General features: G+C 48.8%; 1 protein-coding gene across 3 annotated transcripts in view; it reads left to right on the top strand.

Annotated features, from left to right (window-relative positions):
• RABL6 (RAB, member RAS oncogene family like 6) overlaps positions 1-21654 on the top strand; it is a 61315-nt gene that overhangs the window by 11752 nt on the left and 27909 nt on the right. For 2 of the 3 annotated variants that reach the window (XM_071817515.1, XM_065853764.2), the window contains exons 3-8: positions 2603-2650; positions 9361-9413; positions 10915-11006; positions 11869-12009; positions 13326-13431; positions 19633-19736. In XM_071817515.1, coding sequence (XP_071673616.1) covers positions 2603-2650; positions 9361-9413; positions 10915-11006; positions 11869-12009; positions 13326-13431; positions 19633-19736 — 544 coding nt within the window. The remainder of the gene's footprint in view (positions 1-2602; positions 2651-9360; positions 9414-10914; positions 11007-11868; positions 12010-13325; positions 13432-19632; positions 19737-21654) is intronic. The other variant, XM_071817516.1, reaches the window with a different exon arrangement.

Here is a 21654-nt window from a genome sequence, read left to right as displayed (position 1 = left end):
GTGTTCAACAAGAGACTGGACAGTGTCCTCAGACACACAGGGTGACCTGTGGGGTGTCCTGTGCAGGGACAGCAATTGGAACCGATGATCTGTGTGGGTCCTTCCAGCTCAGGACTTTCTATGATACTCTATGATATTCTCCGTGGAAGCCCCTTGTTAGTGCTGGGTAGAACCAGCAGCCTTCGGGGCTGCTTCTGTGCCCCTGCAGAGTTTGCCATCTGAGAAAGGAAAATATCTCCTGTCCTTTTGCAGAAAGTCTTGACTGTTGAAAGCGCCAGGACTGACTTTGCTCGTCCGTCTGTCCCCTTGTCCCTTGGGGGCAGCAGCAGCAGTGCCGGTCCCAACTGCAGGTGTGGATTTGGGTCCCGGTGCACCCTGAACGGACCATGGAGTGGAGCAGCGCACGGCGCAGGGCAGCGCCGGCTCTGCCAGGGCCTGGTGTCAGCACGGTGACAGAACCACTTCATTTGGAAAAGACCTTTACGATCATCAAGTCCAACCGTTCACCTGGCCGGCCGTAAGTTCGATGCCAGGCGGGTGAGTCATGGGGAGCGGTTGGACTTCAGTCTGGCTTGGCGGTTTGAGCAGAGTTTTAAGGACTTCGGCTGCTGGGCACCTGCTGTGCTTTCCCTCCCATCTGAGCCTGGGGTGCACAAGTCCCCCTCCAGTTCTTTATTGCAACTACAGATCCCAGTTCACAGCTCTACATTGGGCACTTTCTTGTTCAGCCTGATGTGACTGTGACTCCTGCATTCACCTTTCTTGTTCTAAAATGTTGTGTCAGAGGGAGTGATCCTGCTACATCACATCTCTTTAGGATGCTTTCCATGTGTCCTCACCCATTCCTATGTCATGGGGGGCTATTGTACACTTAGGGACACACATAATAACTTAGTCCATTGGTCAGTGGAAATCACTGTCTGTAGTCCGGGGTGTCTGTTACCTCTCTGAGCAACCTGGACCAGTGTTTCACCACTCTTACTGTATAAAATTTCTTCCTCATGTCCAGCCTGGAAATCACAGGACTTCTTCCCCAAGCTGGTCCAACTGCTGTGCAAACCACCAACACAGACAGAGACTCCAGAGAATGTTTGGGATCAGGAGGATGCTCTTTCCCAGCATGAACCACAAACCTGGGAGAAACCACAGACCCACTGATGGGTCCAGAGCTCCTGTGGGAAGGGATGGGCTGTTGGGGGAATGTGGGCATGTGGGGAACGTGGAAGCAAACCTCGCATGGCAGCACAGCGAACAGGAAAATGAGACAAGGCTCAAGGGAGATTAAAAGCAGAGGAGAGGAAATCCCAACCTATAAAATGACAACGCGGGATTAAACTTGGGAAAGTCAGAGCTGATGCAGAGGGAAGGGAGCAGGGAGGATGGGCTTGTCCAGCCCCAGATGTCTGGGAGCAAAGGAACGTTTCTGAAGTTGGACCCAGTCCAAAGATCAGCACTTGTCTGTCTGCTGTGCTTCACAGCCGCGTCCCAGCCTGCGCTGCACAAGGCCCATTTGCCCTGGGCCCTGCTGGCAAAGGGGAAGATAAGCGGAAGTCGCTGGGAGGAAAAAGAGAGGCTGATTTTGCTTCATGCATAAATATAAAAAAGGATCATTCTCCAGAAGCAGAGAATCAAAGTTTTCCTTTATTCGTAATCGGTCTTTGCAATATTTTGAAGCATTTATGTTAAGCCAGCAGTGAATTCTGTAGAGGAAATGTTCCCTGGCTGGACAATTCTGCTTAGCTGAATTCTCATGAGATTATTTTCTCCTCTGAGACATTATCCTCCTGTTCCATTGCTTTACATTCAGAGCTGCTCCAAACACAAGCTTTTGCTTTGTAACCTGTGGCATTTCCAAAAAGCAGCTGTTTCATGGAGCAAATTAATGAAGACCGGGCTGATTTGAGTTCAACAGAAACATGAAGCTGCCCGTCCCTCGTGCCATTGGAGAGTGAAGCTGCCAGCAGCGCTGTCTCTGGAGCTACAATTTCCGTTGTCTTGCTTCAGGTTTTAGCAACTCAAATATATGTTCCTGCTTACAATTTACTGATGCCCCAGCTTGTCAGGAGGCGAAATCGCTAGGAATATCTTATTTTTCACAAAACACAACTTGAAATTTGCCGAGAGAGTGGATTTCTGTGTCCACAGTCTGCACTGTTGGTCACATTGACATGAAGATGCTGTTAGTAAGGTTGATCTTCCTTAAATGTGTGTATTCATTTTTTTGCAGGTGAATACCTTGCTCGTAGGCCAGACTTCACTATCTGAATTAAATGTATATATAGTTTTGAAAGAATATGGAAACCTTTGTGTGTTATGAAAAGAATCTACACAAAATATTTGTAACGTGTTTCAAATCTGACATAAAAGATCAAGGAAATCTCGCTATCACTTGTGTGAATAAGAGTCTTTAAGAGATAGCAGAGTTTTGGTGCACAATTTGGACCTTCAGCAGCCTTCTGGTTATGTTTGGGGGCGTTCACTCCAGAATGACCTCTCTGTGACGCTCACCTGCTGCTGTGGCACCGTTGGCTTTGGCTCTGCTGGCTGTTGGTCATTCCACTGAAACCTTTTCTAACACGTTGTGTCCTTGTTCTGCTTTCAGCCACTGACGATATTGTTAAAGTCGAAGTGTGGGATGTAGTTGACAAAGGTAAGATTTATCACTTTCTAATGGGGATTCGTTGTTCTTTCTCAATTTTAATTAAAAGCTTAGGTGGAATTCAGAAAAACATAAATCTACTTTAGAAAGATGTCCGTGTTTACTCTTTTCAAGTGCATGGATGTTACTTTCTGAGAAGATGTGCGAAGGAGAGAGGAGTGTCCTGTGGTAGAGCCTGTTATTTGGAATCTGCACTTCAGGTCAAATCCAGTGTTCAGAAACAGTTGTTCCATGTGCTCTGGGACAGATGAAGTCATCTGCTGCTTAGGGTATTAAGATTCTCTGAGCTTTATTCTAAACTTCACCATTATAGTTTTATATATGTTTAGACAGCTACTGAGCTCTTAATTCTGTTTATAAAAGCTCTTGCCGAGCTGTGTTTGTGAAGAAATGCTGGTGTTAAATTGATAAAATGTTATCTGCAGTGAATAACGTATGCAGGACGGATGGATGAAAGAGAAGCCAGTTACCCAGCATAGAAGATGCAATATGTTAAATCCAAAATCTTTTTCAGTGTTTAGCTGAGGAAAGTGTTATGATGTGTAAATACTTTTGTTGTTAGTTTTCCATTTTTGTCAGAGTATAAAGTTCTGGTTCATAAAAAAATCAGAACAAACCCCAGGAGCACATGTGAGGGCAGGATCTGGATCAGGCGGAACCTCTTCTGGAAGGGGTTGGGGTTCGGGTGTAAATCTCAGCAGCCCCAGATGCAAACACTGTTTGGCTTTTCCGAGGCGTTTCGTACCAGTTCCTGCTTTAAAGTGCGAGTATGATCAGGAAACCCATTTTACAAGTGAGCGTCTCTTGCTCTGTGGGTCCTGCTCCTTGTTTGTGTGTTTCTGTTGGTCAGAAACCGTGACCACAGTCATTGAAACTTCAGACTTTCCTGGTTTGGCTGCTGCTGCTTTTCCTGCAGCCTTGGCTGCAATCGCTGCTGTTCCACCCGTGTGGCTCCACGGGCGTTAACACCGAAAAATAAAGAGATAAGTACAATATGAAGTGAGAAAAGGACAAATGTAATTCTTCATGTTAACTAAATTGGATTTAAAATAATAAAAAAGTCACTAAGACAGCAGCACTGGTTCAGCTGCATAGTGGAGCCTTTGGGTTATACATGAGCCAGTAACTTGAATTGAAAATCCTGGGGACTTTACGTTTTTATTCTTTTAAATGCCAGTTCCACAGTGTAGACAAAACCTTAGGCCAGAGTCCCCACTGAGGTCAGTCTGATCACAGCCCCTCAGGCCCGGGATAACATCTGCAAGGCTGGAACCGGAAAAAACATCTGTTTTCTCGCTGCCTTGCAACTTTGGTGTGAATAGATAGGCAGTTAATTAGGGAATCATGTGGTCCCAGCATTTATTTCTGTGAATAGCTTCTCTGAGCAGAGCCGTCTTCTCAACTAGAGACTTGTCTTTTGGGTTTTTTTGGCAAAACGGATTGGGTTTGACAAGTGCAGATGTTGATAACAGCTCTTCTGATGCTGCTTTCATTTCTGACAGTGGAGCGTGTGTTAGAAATCTCGAGGGACTCTCTTCCCTCCGCTTTATATTCTTTTGAAATAAAACTTGTTCTGTTAAGATCCCCACTTGTGCACCACTGATATGTATTTTTATATAATCAAAGGTACTCAATGCAGTGTAAAAATTCAGATAATCACGATGTAACAAAATCAAATCATTTCCCATGGCAATGATAGCATCGTGGATCCTCGATAATTACAGCTTTAGGAGAATGTGCAAGTGAACCATTAGGAACTTGCTCATATCTAACTTTCATCTTCATGTTATCTCATGACGTTTCTGTTCTTCCTCTTGCATGCTTAGGACAAAAAATCCTCCTGCGTGATGCTTTAGGTGAGAGCAACTCCAATCTAGGCCATAGCCGTTGAGTAGTGAGGTATCCAGTGGTGCTGCAGCACAGCACCCGCACGACCCGATCCTGCTCTTTGCCTTTCCTACAAGACCCCAGCCATGTGCACATCTAGAGTTGTGCAGAACGCTGCGTTTATCAGGCTGGATTTGAAACTGCCAAAAACGAACGTGCATTTCCGAACATACATTTGAACATACATTGTTTGCTAGGGCAGATTTTTTTGCCAGCGTTCCCTCATTTTGGAAGAATTGTTCCTTGTTAGAGAAAATTAAGAGACCTCTATTTAAATTAAGATGTTTGAAAATGTATTAAAAGCCTGATGTAGCCAGACTGTCTGAACAACGTACCCGTAACCCGCAGTTTTCAGCCCCAGTCTGGTAAAGCAGCTCCGGGCTCCCCTCCGCGGCGCTGCCGTTCCCAGCCAGTGTGCAGCTCACGACTCGCACCCTGCAGAACCTGGTGCGGGTTTTGGCACTGAAGTCAGACGTGGTGGTGCTCGGGGGTGTTTCTCCTGGCGTCACCGGCAGCCTGTGCCTTCCTGTCCTCAGCAGCTCAGCACGCGCTTTGGTTGGTAGAACCATAGAATCATTCCTGCTGGAAGATCCCTCAGGATCATCGAGTCCGACCATAACCCAACTCCAGCACTGACCTGTGTTCCTGAGAACCTCATCTAAACCCCTCCAGCGCTGGTGACTCCAGCACTGCCCTGGGCGGCCCCTGCTCCCTCCAGCCGGTTTGGAGGCAGCTCTGCCGGCCCTGCTCCACTCAGGCCTTGGTGCTGTTTGTTTAGCTTATCGATGTTAATTTGAAAGTGTGGGGAGAAGATTTCTTATGAAAACCTAAGGTGGGGGGATGGCAACCCTACACTGTGCTGCTCCTCTTCCCTCGTCCTTGAGTCTTTGAGGTTTTTGGTTTTAACGTGCAGACTGACTGGCCTGCGGACTCTCCCGCAGCCGCTGGCCTCTCCTTGGGCCTGCTCAGAGCTCTGGGCCCGTTTGTGCCATGACGCCGTTTGTTGGAATCTGAACAAGTAGAGCTTGCCCCCAGCTACGGATTGTATTTAATGTTGTGTGGTGTGTCTGGTAAATACCATCTCCTGTGCTGCCCTTGGGACTGACTGAGCACAGGAAAGATCTCTCAGCAAAAGTCACAGGCCTGACTCATCTTTCTGGCTTTGCAGCAAGTTGTGCGGCTGCTGCCGGTCACACAGCTCTAACAGATCCCGAATGCGAAAGAGCTGCTGGAATGCAGGTGATTCGAGAACAGTTTGGTTCCTGTATTTATTCCCATACACTCACTGAAGGGATCAAATTCCTTTTTTTTTTCCTGTGGCCCCCAAAATAATATCAACTCTTTCCCCTATATGGGAGATTCCTCTCGCTGCCCCTTCACCTTCTCCCTCCCTGAGACGTGCTGCAAGAGGGAGGAAAGATCAGAATTAGTATTTCTCTTACTTTGAGGTGTTATAAGCTACATAACACTGGGGATGCAGATATTCTGACGTGTATGTTCGAGTGGTGGACAGAACATGTCCCCCGCGCTGCGGGGGGCGCTGGGTCCTGCTGGTACCGGGGCTGCAGCGGCTCCGGGCGCCGCCCTGGGCCCCGTCTCCTCCTGTTCCAAACGAGCTGTTCTGGAGACTGTGGGGCGCTGCCGGAAGGTTATTTGGTTTCAGTTCGCTATTATCCCTGCAAATAAGGAGCAGTTGTCATTCTAGGTAGAGAAGTTGAGTGATTGCAACGTGAAGACCCATGCTTTCTAATTGAAGCTCCGAGATTACACATCAGCGCAACCTTAAACACATCGTTCATGCAGTAACTCAATCTTCATTGTGCACTTGCCTATACAGGCTGAATCGCATCTTTTCACTATGTACATCTTGCCTTTATCTGGCTCATCCTGCAGTTTTTGTTCCAAAAATAGACACTGTGCATGAATAAGTGCACACATGCACTTTCCAGCTCTGTTACTCGTGTCTGGGTGACCTCCTTTACAGCAGCGATGAGCACCATGTAACAATAATACTCATTCCTCTTGATGCACACGCAGAGCCAGAAGCGGGGAGAGGTGTGCAAGTCGTACATTCAGTCTCAAAGCATTGGGTGTAAATGTGTCCAGCGTGGAAAGACACCTCGATTGCTCAGGACGAGAGGAACTGTGAAGAGTATCTGTGGTTGCTTGGGTTTCTGTTTTAATACCTAGAAATTCAGGTCATGCCAAGCACTAATTAGCAGTAACTGCAGAAATAGCGATATTTTGACATTCGGATGAGCCACATGAATGCTGCTGGCTTGAAATGAATTTAATTGAAGTGCGAGAAGACGTGAACGTCCGAGACGTCCCACAGCTTTGTGGTGCTGGGAAAATCAGAGCCCGTACGTGGATCCTCCAGGGAAACACAACGTGTGAATGGGGAAGGATCGGGATTCATAATTCTGCTGCTTTCGGATGTCGAAGGTCAGATGGCACGAGGGCAGCGAACGTTTGTCAGGGATGCGCAGAAGCACCGGCAGACGCACTGTCGGGGCAGGAACCTCCCGCCGTATCCTGCAGCAGTCAGACTTCCATGAATAACTCTATTTTATAACAATTTGGCCTTGACCTGCATGCAAAAAGAAAGAAACACTGTGTTTCACATACAGTGACAGAACCACAAAGTTACAAGGAGTTGCTCCAGTTTGAACACTTGGCAGAAGCTGGTTTGGTCCCTGGTGTCACAGAGTCTTAAAGAGTCAACGGGAGCTGTTTTTGCAGGTAGATCTGAGCTGCCAGCACCTTCTGCTGTCAGTGACACGGGGAATTTCTAGAAATTCCGAGAAGGAATTCCAGGTCTCCACCATTGCAATTTAGTTAACTCATCATTATTTAGCCCAGGAAAATACAGAACAAAGTTAATTCAGAAGTAGTTTGTAATTGCTGTCAGTAACGTCTGGCAGATATTTGATATCTGCACACTCCAGATCTTGCAGGGTTATTTGTTGCGCAGTGCTCATCATTTGATACAATTCTGGAAACTGCTGTACGTGGAGTTTGAACAATATCTGGGGGGAGGGACAGATTTTTCATGGCATGACCCACTAAGCTTGTTCAGCAGGAGGTGAAGGCTGAGCTCCCATCGCATGTTGAGACTCCCGGCAGTTCTGAGCACTGGGTGGCTGCACCAGGAAATCCCATTAGCTGATCGCCACTCGCTGATCCTCCCAGCACACCACGGCGTCTCCTCTCCATCTGCTCTGGCTGCAGGCTTTAAGATTTGGAAACGTGGTTACGGTGCAACCGATGTAACACAAAAACTTTCAGCAAGCCTCGAGTTTCAAAACACCGACTCTTTTTCTGGTTGTGCTGAGTCAAATGCCAGTGGTGCTTGAAAATGGCATCTTGTGAGCTTATCCAGTGCTGGTTGCAGCTGTAGGAAAAGAGAGAAGTCTTAGGGGTTCGGCCCTTCAGGAATAAGGGCTGTAGTTCAGCATGTGCCTCAGGGGAAGCAGAGAAATAGAGCAACGAAGATGATGGAGTGGAGTGGAGCATCTCCCGTGTGAGGAAAGGCTGAGGGAGCTGGGGCTCTGGAGCTGGAGAAGAGGAGACTGAGGGGGGACTCATTCCTGGGGATCAATATGGAAAGGGGCAGTGTCAGGAGGATGGAGCCAGGCTCTTCTCGGTGACAACCAGTGACAGGACAAGGGGCAATGGGTGCAAACTGGAACACAGGAGGTTCCACTTAAATTTGAGAAGCAACTTCTTCCTGGTGAGGGTGGCAGAGCCTGGCCCAGGCTGCCCAGGGAGGTTGTGGAGTCTCCTTCTCTGCAGACATTCAAACCCGCCTGGACCCCTTCCTGTGGAACCTCAGCTGGGTGTTCCTGCTCCATGGGGGGATTGCACTGGATGAGCTTTCCAGGGCCCTTCCAACCCCTCACACTCTGTGACTCTGTGATTGTCTGTGAACTGGAGGGAAACCTGCGGGTTCCTCCAGAAGGGGGTTGTGGCTGTGGGACTGCAGGACAAGTCTCTGTAGGGGCTTTTAGTGTCTTCTCCAAGTGTTTAACCTGTTGGTGCTCACACTTTCCTGTGAGCTCCATCAGAGTTTTACCTGTCCCTGTTTTCTGTGTGTGTCTCTGGATGGTGTATCTGAAGGATTTCCTTTCCGTGCCTTCGCTGGTGGGTCCCAGTCCTGCCCCTTCACGCACATGTAGTCGTCCTCTGCTCCACAGCCCCCTGGCCACAGTGTCTGTGATTTTGCTTGATTTCCCCTTGTATACGTTCTGCCTTTTGCCTGTTCAATTCTCACAGTCTCCTTGCCACCCCCCCCTTTTTTTTTCGCTGGTCAAGTCAGCACAAACACGCGATGGGCTCCGAGATCACATTGATGTACCCGACTGCTCGCGTCAGCTCAGCGCCATCGCACAGCAGCGCCATCTCGTCCCTCGGGAAGGCCGTGCCTGTTGTCCTGCTGTTCAGCCAGAGCAGCCCCACCATCTTTTGCCTCTTTAACGCAACAAAAACTACAACAAAGCAGCTTCCCTTTGTGGTCAGAGAGCGCACCAAAGCCTGTGGTATTCAGTCATTGGGACTTTATGCTGTGCAGAGCGTGGTTTAAGCTGCCCCAGATTTTCTTCTCGTTTCTCCTTGAATTAGACTAGCTGGTAATCTTGACGAGGGCGGCCGGCATTCCTCAGCAAGGCATGCCTGTCCCACCCCTCCTCATTCCCTGTGCTTATAGAGGGTGAGTCTGCTTTAGGGTCATGTTCAGAAAGCTGTGCTCCTGCCTACACTCAGCCTGGATTCTCTGCCCGGTGTAATGTGTTTGTTTTTTCACGTTTCTTTTTAAGGAAAATGCAAAAAACGAGGAGATGGTTTGAAACTGGAAAATGACCCTCAGGAGGTGAGTCACCTGTATTTGATTTTGCTGTAATGCTGACCTGGCAGGCGGATGAGGGACAGTGTGACCCCTGATGAGGAGCAGTGTGACCCCTGATGCTCTTCCTTCTTTTGCCCGTGCACTGTAGCCTTGTTCGTGCCCTCCCCACGACTTCCCTGCTGCTTCCCATTCTGTCTTTGGGAACAGCTGCAGCCCAGATGTTTGCTCGTGGCTTTGGACCTGTGTGCACATGGGCAGTGACAGGGAGTCCTGTTGTCATGGACTTCTTGGGAGAGCTGCAGGAGCCACTTGGTGCTCTCTGGCTGCCCCTTAAAACTGGGCTGACAATTACCTTGTAACACCCTTGGAAATACAGAGGAGGAAGGGGCAATAGGAGAGTTACCTGGTACGTCAGAGTAAAGAGAGCAGCTTCCTCGAGGCTTTTGCACAAGCGTGTCTCCTTTGGACGTTGTGCTGCAGAACAAAGTGCTCTATGGGAGACCATACGTTCCCCAGAGAGCATCGGGTCTGCCAGTGGAATTCTGTGGCATCTCTTTCAAAAGATGTCTGATTGAACCCTGAGGAAAGATTCGGTGTAAGGGCCCTTGATCCCATGATCGCTGCTGTGGCTCTTAAAGAGCTTTATGTCTCCCGTGGCTGTGTCAGTGCCCCTCGGGGCTCAGCGCACAGGCGGTGCTCCGGTACTCGCTCAATAACCCTTTTGTTGGAATTGGTGGGAAAGGCAGCGTCACGGATGCACAGAGAGCTGAGCACGTGGCTCTGGGATGGGCAGGGAAGAGTCACCTCTTTCACCAGGGTGCTGGTCCTGCTCCATCTGTGTGGTCAGATGAGGAGAATTTCCTTAGAAAATGTTCTCCTGTGGGAAAAAAAACCTCTGTGAGAACAGAGATCGCAGCTGCTGCTTCCTTCACAAACATGGGTGCATTTTCCACTCCTTGGAAATGACTGAGAATTGTTCCATGGGCACCAAATGGCAGCAGGAGCCTTGGATGTTGATTTATGACCAGAACTGTGCAGTGTGCACGTTCCGGTTAATGAAAAGCAAATCAGGTGCTAATAAATACGTTCAGCCCTGAAGGGGAGAAACTCAGTAGAAACTACATCCTGGCTTTATACAGCGGGAGCATTAGTAATACAGTCAGTATTTGGGTCAACAAAGAGATGGGACGGGAGCCGTGTCCTCTGTCCTCCATCCTGTTGCTTATATGGAGTTATCTTGTCAACGCAGGATTTGGGAAGGGAAGGGGCTGGGGTTTAGCATTTGCTGTGAGATGTGGGTTTTTCAGAGACTGGGGTGTGCCTCAAATCCTGCTTCTATGGGCAAGGGAAGCTCTGAACCACCAGGTATCTTGCTTAAATGATGGTGATGTGAAATCCACAGGTAGTTCATATAGTGACTGTCACTTCAGAAAGTTTGCCTATTCAGCACCGTATCAGCTGTGTTCTGTACAAGCCTGGAGTTGAATCGGGTTATTTACTGCTTCTTTTGCCTTTATTTCCTCAGGCAGAGTCAGAAATGGCTCTGGATGCAGAGTTCCTGGATGTCTATAAGAACTGCAATGGCGTGGTGATGATGTTTGACATCACCAAACAGTGGTGAGTGGTCTCTAGCCCCATGCAGCTCGCGGTGCTCCCTGTTCAGTGGAAACTTCTAGAGCTCTTGATTCCCAGATGGACCCAGGAGCTGATAACCAGCCTAATGAGTTGAAGCAAGTTTGTATCCCTTAAAATCACAGCTTTATCTGCCGGCATGTCTGTTAATATCTCCTCTCCTGGGCTTGTTTTGAGCAAGCAGTGTCCCTGTGGGCTTGCGTTCTGCTGTTTCTGATATACCGCTGGCCGAGGCTTCATAATTAGTGCTATCGCAGGTGCGAAGTACGCAGGCATGTTACAAATCCGTGCTCTCGAGAACACAAGGGAAAGCGGAATGCTAGTGAGAAATTCCCAGGAAAGCTGGTATTAGTAAGGATTATCTAGCGGCCTTAGGCTGGATTAGTGTACAGGAATCATGAACGGTTCGTTTTGCACATTTCTGGGGAGGGTGAGAGACATATGGAAGCCAGAGCGGAAGGAGGAGGTGGTGAGAGTTCCTGCTTTCTATTTAAGCTGTTTTACAGGTTCGATGTGAGTCAGCGAGCTCGCTGACAGCTGAACGGAGGGAATCCTCCTCTTCTGCTGACCCCCACAGTTCTGTACCACTGAGGGAGATATTGCTGTAGAAGACGTGAGGTTGCTGGTGGAAGTGGATTACTGAACTTGTCAAGTTGTTTTTGTATAAAGAATGATACAAACATATTTACAGTTAATGTAATTCTCTGAGGAGGGCAAAGAAGTCACAGTCTTGGAAGGATTTGGGGAAGAACATTCTTACTTTATTTTTCTGTGATTTGTGCATGAAGCTTCTCACAGAATGATGTTTCCCACTCATCCGCCTGTATCTTTGTCTCCTGTGGTGAAGGACATTCAACTATATTCTGAGGGAGCTTCCTAAAGTGCCGACCCACGTTCCAGTATGCGTGCTGGGGAATTACCGCGACATGGGGGAGCACCGGGTCATTCTGCCCGGGGACGTGCGGGACCTCATCGACAACCTGAACAGGTGAGACGGCACCAGGGTCCCAGCAGGGGAGCAGAAATGGCCTGTGCTCTCCCACCAGCTGTAGACACTGCTGCTGTGCTTCAGATGTACACCACGATCATCCTGGGACCCTCTTCTGAGCTTTCATAGCTCAGACTGTCCCGTACAGCAGCTCCTTTTCCTCCGAGAGCATCCCCATGCAGCAGTTACCGGGCATCGCCAAGTCATACGCCTCCCTTGCCAGCCAGGGTTTCCCTTATGCACACATCTGAGGCTCTCTGTTAGTAGAAAATACTATTTGTTGATCAGGATTCAATAGATTTTACCTTTATGTGTGGCTTTATGTTTTTAAGTCATTTTTTCATTTTCCTGATCTCTTCTTTCTTTGTGTCTGTATCAGGCACGCAGCAATGGTATCAGTTTTAAGGCTTGATTCTATAATGTATATAATTTCTTTACAAGTTCATCTCTATAGGTGACTTAGCTGAGTTTAATACCCACTGCTGATGCTTGTGACTTAATGTGGGTCTGTTTGTGGTTTTGAAACAAAACCGTCACTGAGAAGTGAACAGCTTGTACAGCTGTAACACCCTCAGTTTAGTAAAACAGCAGCCCGGTGTCCTGACGTGGTATTTCTCAGGCTGGCAGCTGCGTGACGCTGCAGCACCTTAGATTAGGATCACAGAACAGAATCATTTGGGTTGGAGAAGACAGTTAATGTCATGGAGTCCAACCGTTAGCCCAGCACTGCCAAGTCCACGACTGCCCTGTGTCCCTGAGAACCTCATGTCCGTCTGTCCAACCCTCCAGGGATGGTGACTCCAGCACTGCCCTGGGCAGCCTGTTCCAATGCCCCACAACCCTTTGGGGAAGAAATTGTTCCCCACATCCAACCTCAACCTCCCCTGGTGCAACTTGAGGCCGTTTCCTCTGCTCCTGGCGCTTGTTCCTGGGGAGCAGAGCCCGACCCCCCCCTGGCTCCAAGCTCCTTTCAGGCAGTTCAGAGATCAGAAGGTCTCCCCTCAGCTCCTGTTCTCCAGCTGAACCCCCCAGGTCCCTCAGCCGCTCCCATCACACTTGTGCTCCAGCCCTTCACCAGCTCCGTTCCCTTCTCGCACAACAACAGCCGTGTTCTACCACCCTTCGGGAGGAACAAAGTGTGAATGTTGTGTGTAAACAAACAAGGAGGCCCTGGCAGGATGACCTGCTCACCTACATTTGGGGACCGAGGGTTGGCTTGGAAATGAGCACAGTTCATGGTGTGTAATTCAGCAAGTGAGTACGCAGTCCGCATCCTTTGTACAGTGCTGTTCTCTCTGCCTCTCTGGTTGAGACAGGCCTCCCGGCTCCTCGTATTTTCGCTATGCTGAGTCTTCCATGAAGAACAGCTTTGGCCTCAAGTACCTGCACAAGTTCTTCAACATCCCCTTCTTGCAGCTGCAGGTAAGAAAGAGGGTGATGTGCTGGGTGGGTGGGACAGATTTTGTTTTTTCCATCTCTAAGGAGGGAATTTGATATTTCTGGTTTCTTTTGTTGTTAAAGGATCCTGAGTAGGTTTTTGTTTCCGTAAGAGTTGTTAACAAAGTTGTGTCAGTACATTGGTGCCTGTGGTTTAAGCGTCTCTGTGTGCGAGAGGACTCTGCTGTGTTCACAAAAGTTTACTCTGGAGAAAGGCTCCACGGTGCTGAACAACCCTGGCAGGAGAGCTGCGTCCTGCGCTGTAGTTACCAAGTCAACAATGTCACGTATGCACATCCGTTAAACTTTGTATTTCAGTTCTGTTCAGTGAAAACTCCAATGGGAAGAGATTTGGTCTGAACTGAACAGTTCAGGGACAACTGTTTGCTGAAAATCTTTGCCCTGACGGTAACTGATGTGCTTGGGTCCTGTGCACAGAGATCCAAGTCTCATATTTCCCTCATAACTGAGACTTCTTGGGTGGACGGAGTGGAAAGGCAAAGGCTGAATGGGTGCGGAAGGGTGGAATTCACAGCTGTGACCGTTTAGCAGGGGGGGATCATATGGGGGTCTTTTGGGATCAACATCATATGCTCTGGGAGTACATATGATGTGTCATTCTTGTCTATTAGATGGAAAAAACAGGCAGTTGATCTTGGTTATCTGTCACTGGTAATTGGGATGTCTGTGGTTCTCTTTCAATACAAATAATCCCTACTGAAATGCTCATTCAGAAGTTCAGATATTAGTGGGTGTTACCACAGCCTCAGGCTGCAAAGCAGAAAGAACCAGGAGAAGAAAACTGAATGCATAAAAACCTAGGAAAACAGGTCAAACAGTACGTTTTTGAGGAGGAAGATGTAGAAATCTGAGATATAAACCCAGCTTGCTGTTCAGTGGAAAAGACTGAAATCTGCCAGCGTGGCATTGGTTAAACACTTGGGTTTGTAACCTCGGCTCCTATGGCGAAGCGATGGGTTGTGGGAACCATGCAGAATAATGAGTTCCCAGGTTACTGTTGTCAGATTTGTAGATTTGTCCTTTTCTTCTCAAATAGATGGTGATAAGAGAAAAAGGCTCACTGCCTGGTTTGTTTCTGGAAGCTACTCATAGTGATACTGCTCACAGTCAGAGTATGCAGTGATTTTTCTGGCCATGGTTATAAGCAGGAAATACAGAAGCATTTGTAGCATCAGGTTTGTTTGGAAGCAGCTTCAGGATGTGAGTGTAACAGGACCTTTCATTTCATGTGCTGTGTATAAGTAAACACTCACTGTGTTTATAAACCAGTTTGCTCCCACTTGATGTCAAACTTCACAAAATCACCAGAACTTCTAGTTTTAAAACCTGTTATTGGTGTGCTGTTCAAATGACCTTCGTAGAGATTTAAATGGCTCTTAATTCCTTAAACAATACGGTTGGTAGCAAAACAGGAGAGCAAAATCTAAAACACGCTGCACAAAACATTAAATAAATACCTCTGAGTAATGTTAGCAGCTTAAACAACTGCATTAAAGGTCCAGAGACAGGAACTCTTCCAGAATCTCTGACCAGAGCTCGGCGTTCAAGGGAGTTACCTTAGTAAAAGAAAAGTCACTTTATGAAAAATTACATCTTTACAAAAGTGACACGCTTTGCAAACTTCAGCCAAGACACACTGCACTTAGTTTTTCCAGCACCACTTGCATTTGTACCACAGGTTTGCTGGAGGAGTTTGGTGCTGCCCCACAGAACCGGCTGCTGGTGGCTCCGGGTGTTTCACTGCTCCCGGAGACCCTGGGAGCGTCGGCTTTGGGTGCCCAGGGAGCCAGGGCTGATCAACAGCCAGCAGGATGGGAACGTTTGTGGGGTGATGTTTGTAGGTAGCAGTATAAGTTGGGGAATGAGCTGTTGGAGAGCAGTGTAGGGGAAAGGGAACGGGGGGTCCTGGGGACAGCAGGGTGACCATGAACCAGCACTGGGCCCTTGTGGCCAGGAAGCCAATGGTACCTGGGGTGGGTTAGAAGGGGGGGTCAGTAGGTCAGAGAGGTTCTCCTGCCCCTCTGCTCTGCCCTGGGGAGACCACACCTGGAATATTGTGTCCAGTTGTGGCCCCTCAGCTCCAGAAGGACAGGGAACTGCTGGAGAGAGTCCAGTGCAGCCACCAAGATGCTGAAGGGAGTGGAGCATCTGCCGTGTGAGGAAAGGCTGAGGGAGCTGGGGCTCTGGAGCTGGAGAAGAGGAGACTGAGGGGAGACTCATTCATGGGGATCAATATGGAAAGGGGCAGTGTCAGGAGGATGGAGCCAGGCTCTTCTGGGTGACAACCAGTGACAGGACAAGGGGTAATGGGTGCAAACTGGAACACAGGAGGTTCCACTTAAATTTGAGAAGAAACTTGTTGGGGGTGAGGGTGTCAGAGCCTGGCCCAGGCTGCCCAGGGAGGTTGTGGAGTCTCCTTCTCTGCAGACATTCAAACCCGCCTGGACACCTTCCTGTGGAACCTCAGCTGGGTGTTCCTGCTCCATGGGGGGATTGCACTGGATGAGCTTTCCAGGTCCCTTCAACCCCTGACATTCTGGGATTCTGTGAAATCAAAGTCAGCCCTAATTCCTGAACATTCTCCTTATGCCTTCAGAGAGACTGGCCAGTAACAGGCTCCAGAAAGGGATCATTTCCATGGTGCTGTGGTGCAGAGCAGGATTAAAGGAGAGGAACGCTACAAGGCACTAAATGCATGTGTGATTCAATCAGTCTCAGTGACCTCTCTGTGTCTCCCTGTCCCTCAGCCCCGCAGCTCGTGGGGAACAGGAGTTGTTGTACGCGACATTCTGTGCTGTGCTTCAGCGGAGCTGGTGTTGAACGCGTTGGTTTTAAATTCCGCATTTCTGTGCCCAGCTCCCAGTCCTGCATCTTTCATGAGGCAAGCGGTGGCTGAAATTCATACCCCCGGTATACAGCACATTCCCTCGAGCAGCCCAGGCTCTTCAATTATTTATGGGTTCCTTTCCAGGGGAAGGACATCAAGCCTGAGAATGCGGTTTAGCTGTAGGTATTGCAGGTGGCCCATAGAATGTGCAGATGCGGTCGGGTCCACGGGGCCTTCGCTGCTGCGCTGACGGAGCCGGGGTCCTGCAGGCGGCCAAAACGGCCTTTTCCCAGGAAGCTCTTGGCAGTGGCGCCCAGGCAGAGCACTGCTCCGCGGCACCGCGCTCCCTTCCCTCGGGTCATTGCTACCAATGAGCTGTTTCTGTAGTATTGGAACACCAGCCTGGGAAGATAGAATTGAAGTATTTGGAAGTCCATTTTTAGCAATGAATTTTTACAAAATTAAACACAACTCTCTCATAATTAAATCTAAGTTTTTCATTTACTGCGATCTGTGAAAATTGAAATAAATGAAACTCTGGTGGATGTCTTACTGCCCAAATATGAGAAAAGGCAAACCGCTTGTTTAATAAAATCATTATCTAAGTGCCTAAGGTGAGTGTTGGAGAGCAATGTCCCTCCTGTGTCTTTATTGAGCTAATTTGCTCAGCATTTATTTCACTTATTTTAGGAAACTGAGCAGAAAAATTGCTCTTTTGTCTCATTTGTGCTTACTCTGTACGAATAACATAAAAGAATGAAAACTTTTCCTTGTAAAGTTTTGCACTTCTTGAATCTTGAATTCTAAATCTAGAATTGGAGTTCTAAAATCTAGAATTATTTCTAAAAGCTTGGTTAGTACTTCTGTTTAGTGGAGCAAGTTTCAATACGTGCAGTGTGTTTGCTGGTTTTGTTGTCTCTATACCATAAAAAAGGGAATTCGAGTTAACTGATGACTTCATAATTCTTTGTATACGTGTTAATTGAAGTCAAGTGTCCATCTGCATAGAGCTTATGAATATGATGAATGAAAATTACCTGGCAAAGGAAGTATGCATCAGTCGAAGCTCTTAACGACAAAGGTAAAAATGGAGAATCTAAATGTCTGCGAAGCAATAAATTAGCTTAAATGGTCACAGACGCTCTTAAATTTCAAGACTGCATCTTCCAGTAAATTAGCATGTTTAAAGGTTACCAGGCGCTGTGGATCACCTGGTGTTGTAATACAAAATAAAGTGACTTAGAGCTTGCTTACTGATGGTAGAATTTGCTATAGAGCAGCGTGCTCGCGGGGCTCGGGCCGTGCCCCGGCCGGGCGCTGTGCTCCGGTGAGCCACCTGCTCCCTCAGCCTGCACTGCTCACGGGCCCGCGGCCGCGGGGCTGCGCTGACACCCGTGCACGCGGAGAGCCTGAACGCCACTGCTGTGGAGGAGCGTTTGTCTTCCCACAGGCAGTTATAAAACCAAAATCCTCTGCAGTTTGGAGGAAAGCTGGGGCTCCTCTGTCTGCTGACTGGGCAGTGGAGCAGGGTGGCAGCCGGTGGCACCTGGACCTGCTGTAACAGGTCACCCGGGCGGCTCCGGATGTCCCTGTCCCTGTGCCACTCTGTGTAGACCCTGGGAGAAGGAGCCCTGACACCTTCAGGCACTGGACATAGTGACACTGTGGTCAATGGGGCAGAGTCCAGTTGAGGCCTGTACCTAGTGCAGTGCCTCAGGGGTCAGTGCTGGGACCTTGTATTATCCGATTTATTCATCAATGACTTGGATGAGGGAATAGAGTGACTGTCAGCAAGTTTGCTGGTGACACCAAGCTGAGAGGAGTGGTGACACTGGAAGCTGTGCTGCCATCAGAGACCTGGACAGGCTGGAGAGCTGGGCAGGGAAAAATTTAATGAAATAGAACAAGGGCAAGTGTAGAGTCTTGAATCTGGGCAGGAACAACCTCAGGTTCCAGTTTAAGTTTGGGAATGACCTATTAGAGAGCAGCGTAGGGGAAAGGGAGCTGGGAGTCCTGGGGACAGCAGGGTGACCATGAGCCAGCACTGGGCCCTTGTGGCCAGGAAGCCAATGGTACCTGGGGTGGGTTAGAAGGGGGTGGTCAGTAGGTCAGAGAGGTTCTCCTGCCCCTCTGCTCTGCCCTGGGGAGACCACACCTGGAATATTGTGTCCAGTTGTGGGCCCTCAGTTGCAGAAGGACAGGGAACTGCTGGAGAGAGTCCAGCGCAGCCACCAAGATGCTGAAGGGAGTGGAGCATCTCCCGTGTGAGGAAAGGCTGAGGGAGCTGGGGCTCTGGAGCTTGGAGGACCCTGAGAGGTGACCTCATTAATGTTTACAGATATATAAAGGGTGAGTGTCGGGAGGATGGAGCCAGGCTCTTCTGGGTGACAACCAGTGATAGGACAAGGGGCAATGGGTGCAAACTGGAACGCAGGAGGGGCCGTGCTCCCAGCTCTGCTCTTGGCCAGAGGATCCCAAATGGTGTTTCTGCAGCCATGGGGGCTGTGCCGGCTCTGTGCCCGGGGCTGTCGCGGTGTGGAGCTGGTGTTGGTGCTGCTGGCTGTGCCCGTGCCGACTCTGTAACGTGTGTGGTTATTGATCTCTTCTCGTTCCCATCCAGGCTATTGTGGAGTGTCCCACAAGCATTTGTAATTGATTTTGAGCCTTTTAAGCCAGCACTTCCCCTCAGCTGAGATTTTTGCTTGGGTTCTGTTGGAAATGTGGAAGGGGAAGGACTGAATTCAGCTGCCCTGTGTTACATTAGTGAAGCGAACTCACTTTATTGCACATTTGAAATGGGCTGGAGTGTCTGTCCCCCATCTGTGAGGCAGCAATTGAAGGCAGAGGGCAGTGACTTCTGCAGTGTCACTGAGCTGACAGGTTGTGCTCACTTACCTACCTGACAGTAAAAACAAAATGATTGTGGGGTTTTGCATCAGCTCCTGCTCCAGGGCGGCTGCTTTAGCACAGGGAAAAAAATGCAGGACCAGAATGTACGGGTTGCAAACTGTTCTCCAAAGGAGTTGATACTGTTCTCCAAATGCAACCGTCGATGCTGTGTCTGAAAATCAAACCTTGTTGACTTGTGATTAAGTATAGCTCACAGAACAAATTACTTTCTTACACACAGACTTTCTGGATGAATGTACTTTAGCTACTGCTTCAGCTTCCGTTTGTGCTTCTGTGTTTGAACTGAACACCACGTGAGGGACCAAAGCTCCTGTTTAATTCATGGCAGCGGGCAGAGCGGTGACACGAGGTCTCGCTGCACCCCGCGAGCACAGGGATCTGTTACAGTGACCCTCCCTGCTCACACCGGCTTGTTTTCCTTTCCCCAGAGGGAGACCTTGCTGCGGCAGCTGGAGACGAATCAGCTGGATATTGATGCAACTTTGGAGGAGCTGTCAGTGCAGCAAGAGACCGAAGATCAAAACTACGAACTGTATGTCATTGAGCCATCTTTCCTAACTGTTTTCCTGCAGTCGAGGTGTGACACCTATGGGCAGCCCCACTTGTGGCGTGTGGCCACACGGAAGGGCCCGGGGAGTGACATTTAGTATTTCTTTGGATCTTGTAAAATATCCCTTAGGAGTGGCGTCACCTGGAGTAAAGCGCGTGCTTGGGGACCCCGGGAAAGGTCTGGTTCCTGCAGGCACGTGGGCGGTGGAGGTGGAGCCGAGCAGCACATGCTGAAGCGGTTGTATTAATAGATAAGAACGTTGCCGCCTCTGATTGTGAAAGGAGATATTTTCCACCTCTCTACTGCTCAGTTGATTCCTGGCTGTTCCCGTGTATTGTGTGTCTTACGATAGCAGAAAGTAATAGCAACAACACCATTGCTTTCTATTCTCTTTGAACACTTCTCGGTTCCTCAGTGCGTTTCTGGTGGGAGTAGTGGCTGGTTCCTGTGCCCTGGGCTTGCTCAGCGCCCGTGTGTTTGCTCGCTGCCTGGAACGACGTTTGGCAGGTTTGGCCCTGCACAGCCAGCACATCTGCAGCACAGCGAACAGGAATCGCTTCAGATTTGTACGTTGTTAACATGTCCCATGAATTCCCATTGCAAAGGCTTTATTGTAGTGATGTGCAATCCCAGAATGAATTGGAAAAAATGCTTTACAGGCAGCTTTATTTGGAAGTTGGAGTCGGGGGTTATGAAATATTCATGCGCAGCCATTTTGAGAAGCATTTTTCAGACGTAGGTTCAGGTTCTGTAAGCTTGGTGTGTTTTCCTTCGTGAGAGCATTGAAATACCCCATACACACACAAGGCAGTACTGTTACCAGAGTGTTCACCTCGTTCCTTTCCTTAGTCTGCTTGTGCCTTCAGCAATTCTCTTGATGTCCCTACTCAAAGGACTGGGCTGTGCTGTCACATTCTTTTCTAGGATTTTTGTTTTCACTGCATCGGTAAAAGGGCTGGTAGAGCTGTTCCGGACTCACACCAGCAGATCTTGCTGCGGAGTCACCTCTCACGCTTCAGCTTTGACATTTTCTGGACCCTCACATGAGCCAATTCAGGTCACAAATCCAGCAGAAAACTCTCTTCGGCCTCTGGGTCGGTCTGAGCTGGACCGGCTCTGAGGAGCATCTGCTTAGAGCTAGAGCTCAAAGGGAGCAGCAGTGTGGTGGTACCAAGACCTCCTGGTCTCAGCAATGGACATGGGCTGGATCATTCCATCCAGCGTAACCACACCATTGACAATGCTGGTGTGCTTCCATGCCAGAGAGCATTGCAGAAATCCCGTGATTACTAAGGAGTATTGTTTGCAGCATCCAGACCCCAGGGCCAGGCGGGTCCCATTGCCCTGGGCTCTGCGCGCTGACAACTCAAACGGCTCCTTCTTCCCTTTGGAAACTCAGAGGAGCTTTTGGTGCCGTCGGTGGCGACTGCTGGGGAGGGCTCATTGCACCACTGTGCTGCGTAATGGGCTGACCATGAAATACCTCAGCAAGTCCTCTTCTGTCAGGTACCACAGCTCAAGATTTAAAAGCAAGAATTTTCCCTAGGGTTCTACTTTAGCAAATAAACCAATATTTTTATGCAGCTGGTCAACTTCTGCTTTCACTTCAGCTACTGCCCATTTATGACTGTGCACTGAGACCAGCGATTGTTGCTTTCACAGAATAACGCTTCTTTCTAGAAAGGTCATTAAAATATCCCTGGATGCTTCCTGGCTTGAGCCTCGGATCCCAAAAGAAAAGGCCCAGGCTGTGTCACATCTGAGTGCTTTGATCACACAACTAAAATAGAGTGCTATTTTAAGGGTTCTTAGGTTTTTCTCCACATCCCAGGTAGAAATGAAGAGTCCATTTGTTTCGGCAGCACCTGTCTGAAGTGGATGAACTGCAGAGGGGTTACTT

Source organism: Patagioenas fasciata, chromosome 20, assembly GCF_037038585.1.
Source record: "Patagioenas fasciata isolate bPatFas1 chromosome 20, bPatFas1.hap1, whole genome shotgun sequence".
Taxonomy (NCBI): Eukaryota; Metazoa; Chordata; class Aves; order Columbiformes; family Columbidae; genus Patagioenas; species Patagioenas fasciata.
The sequence above is the reverse complement of the archived record's forward strand: the minus strand, read 5'-3'. Positions and strand labels throughout refer to the sequence as shown.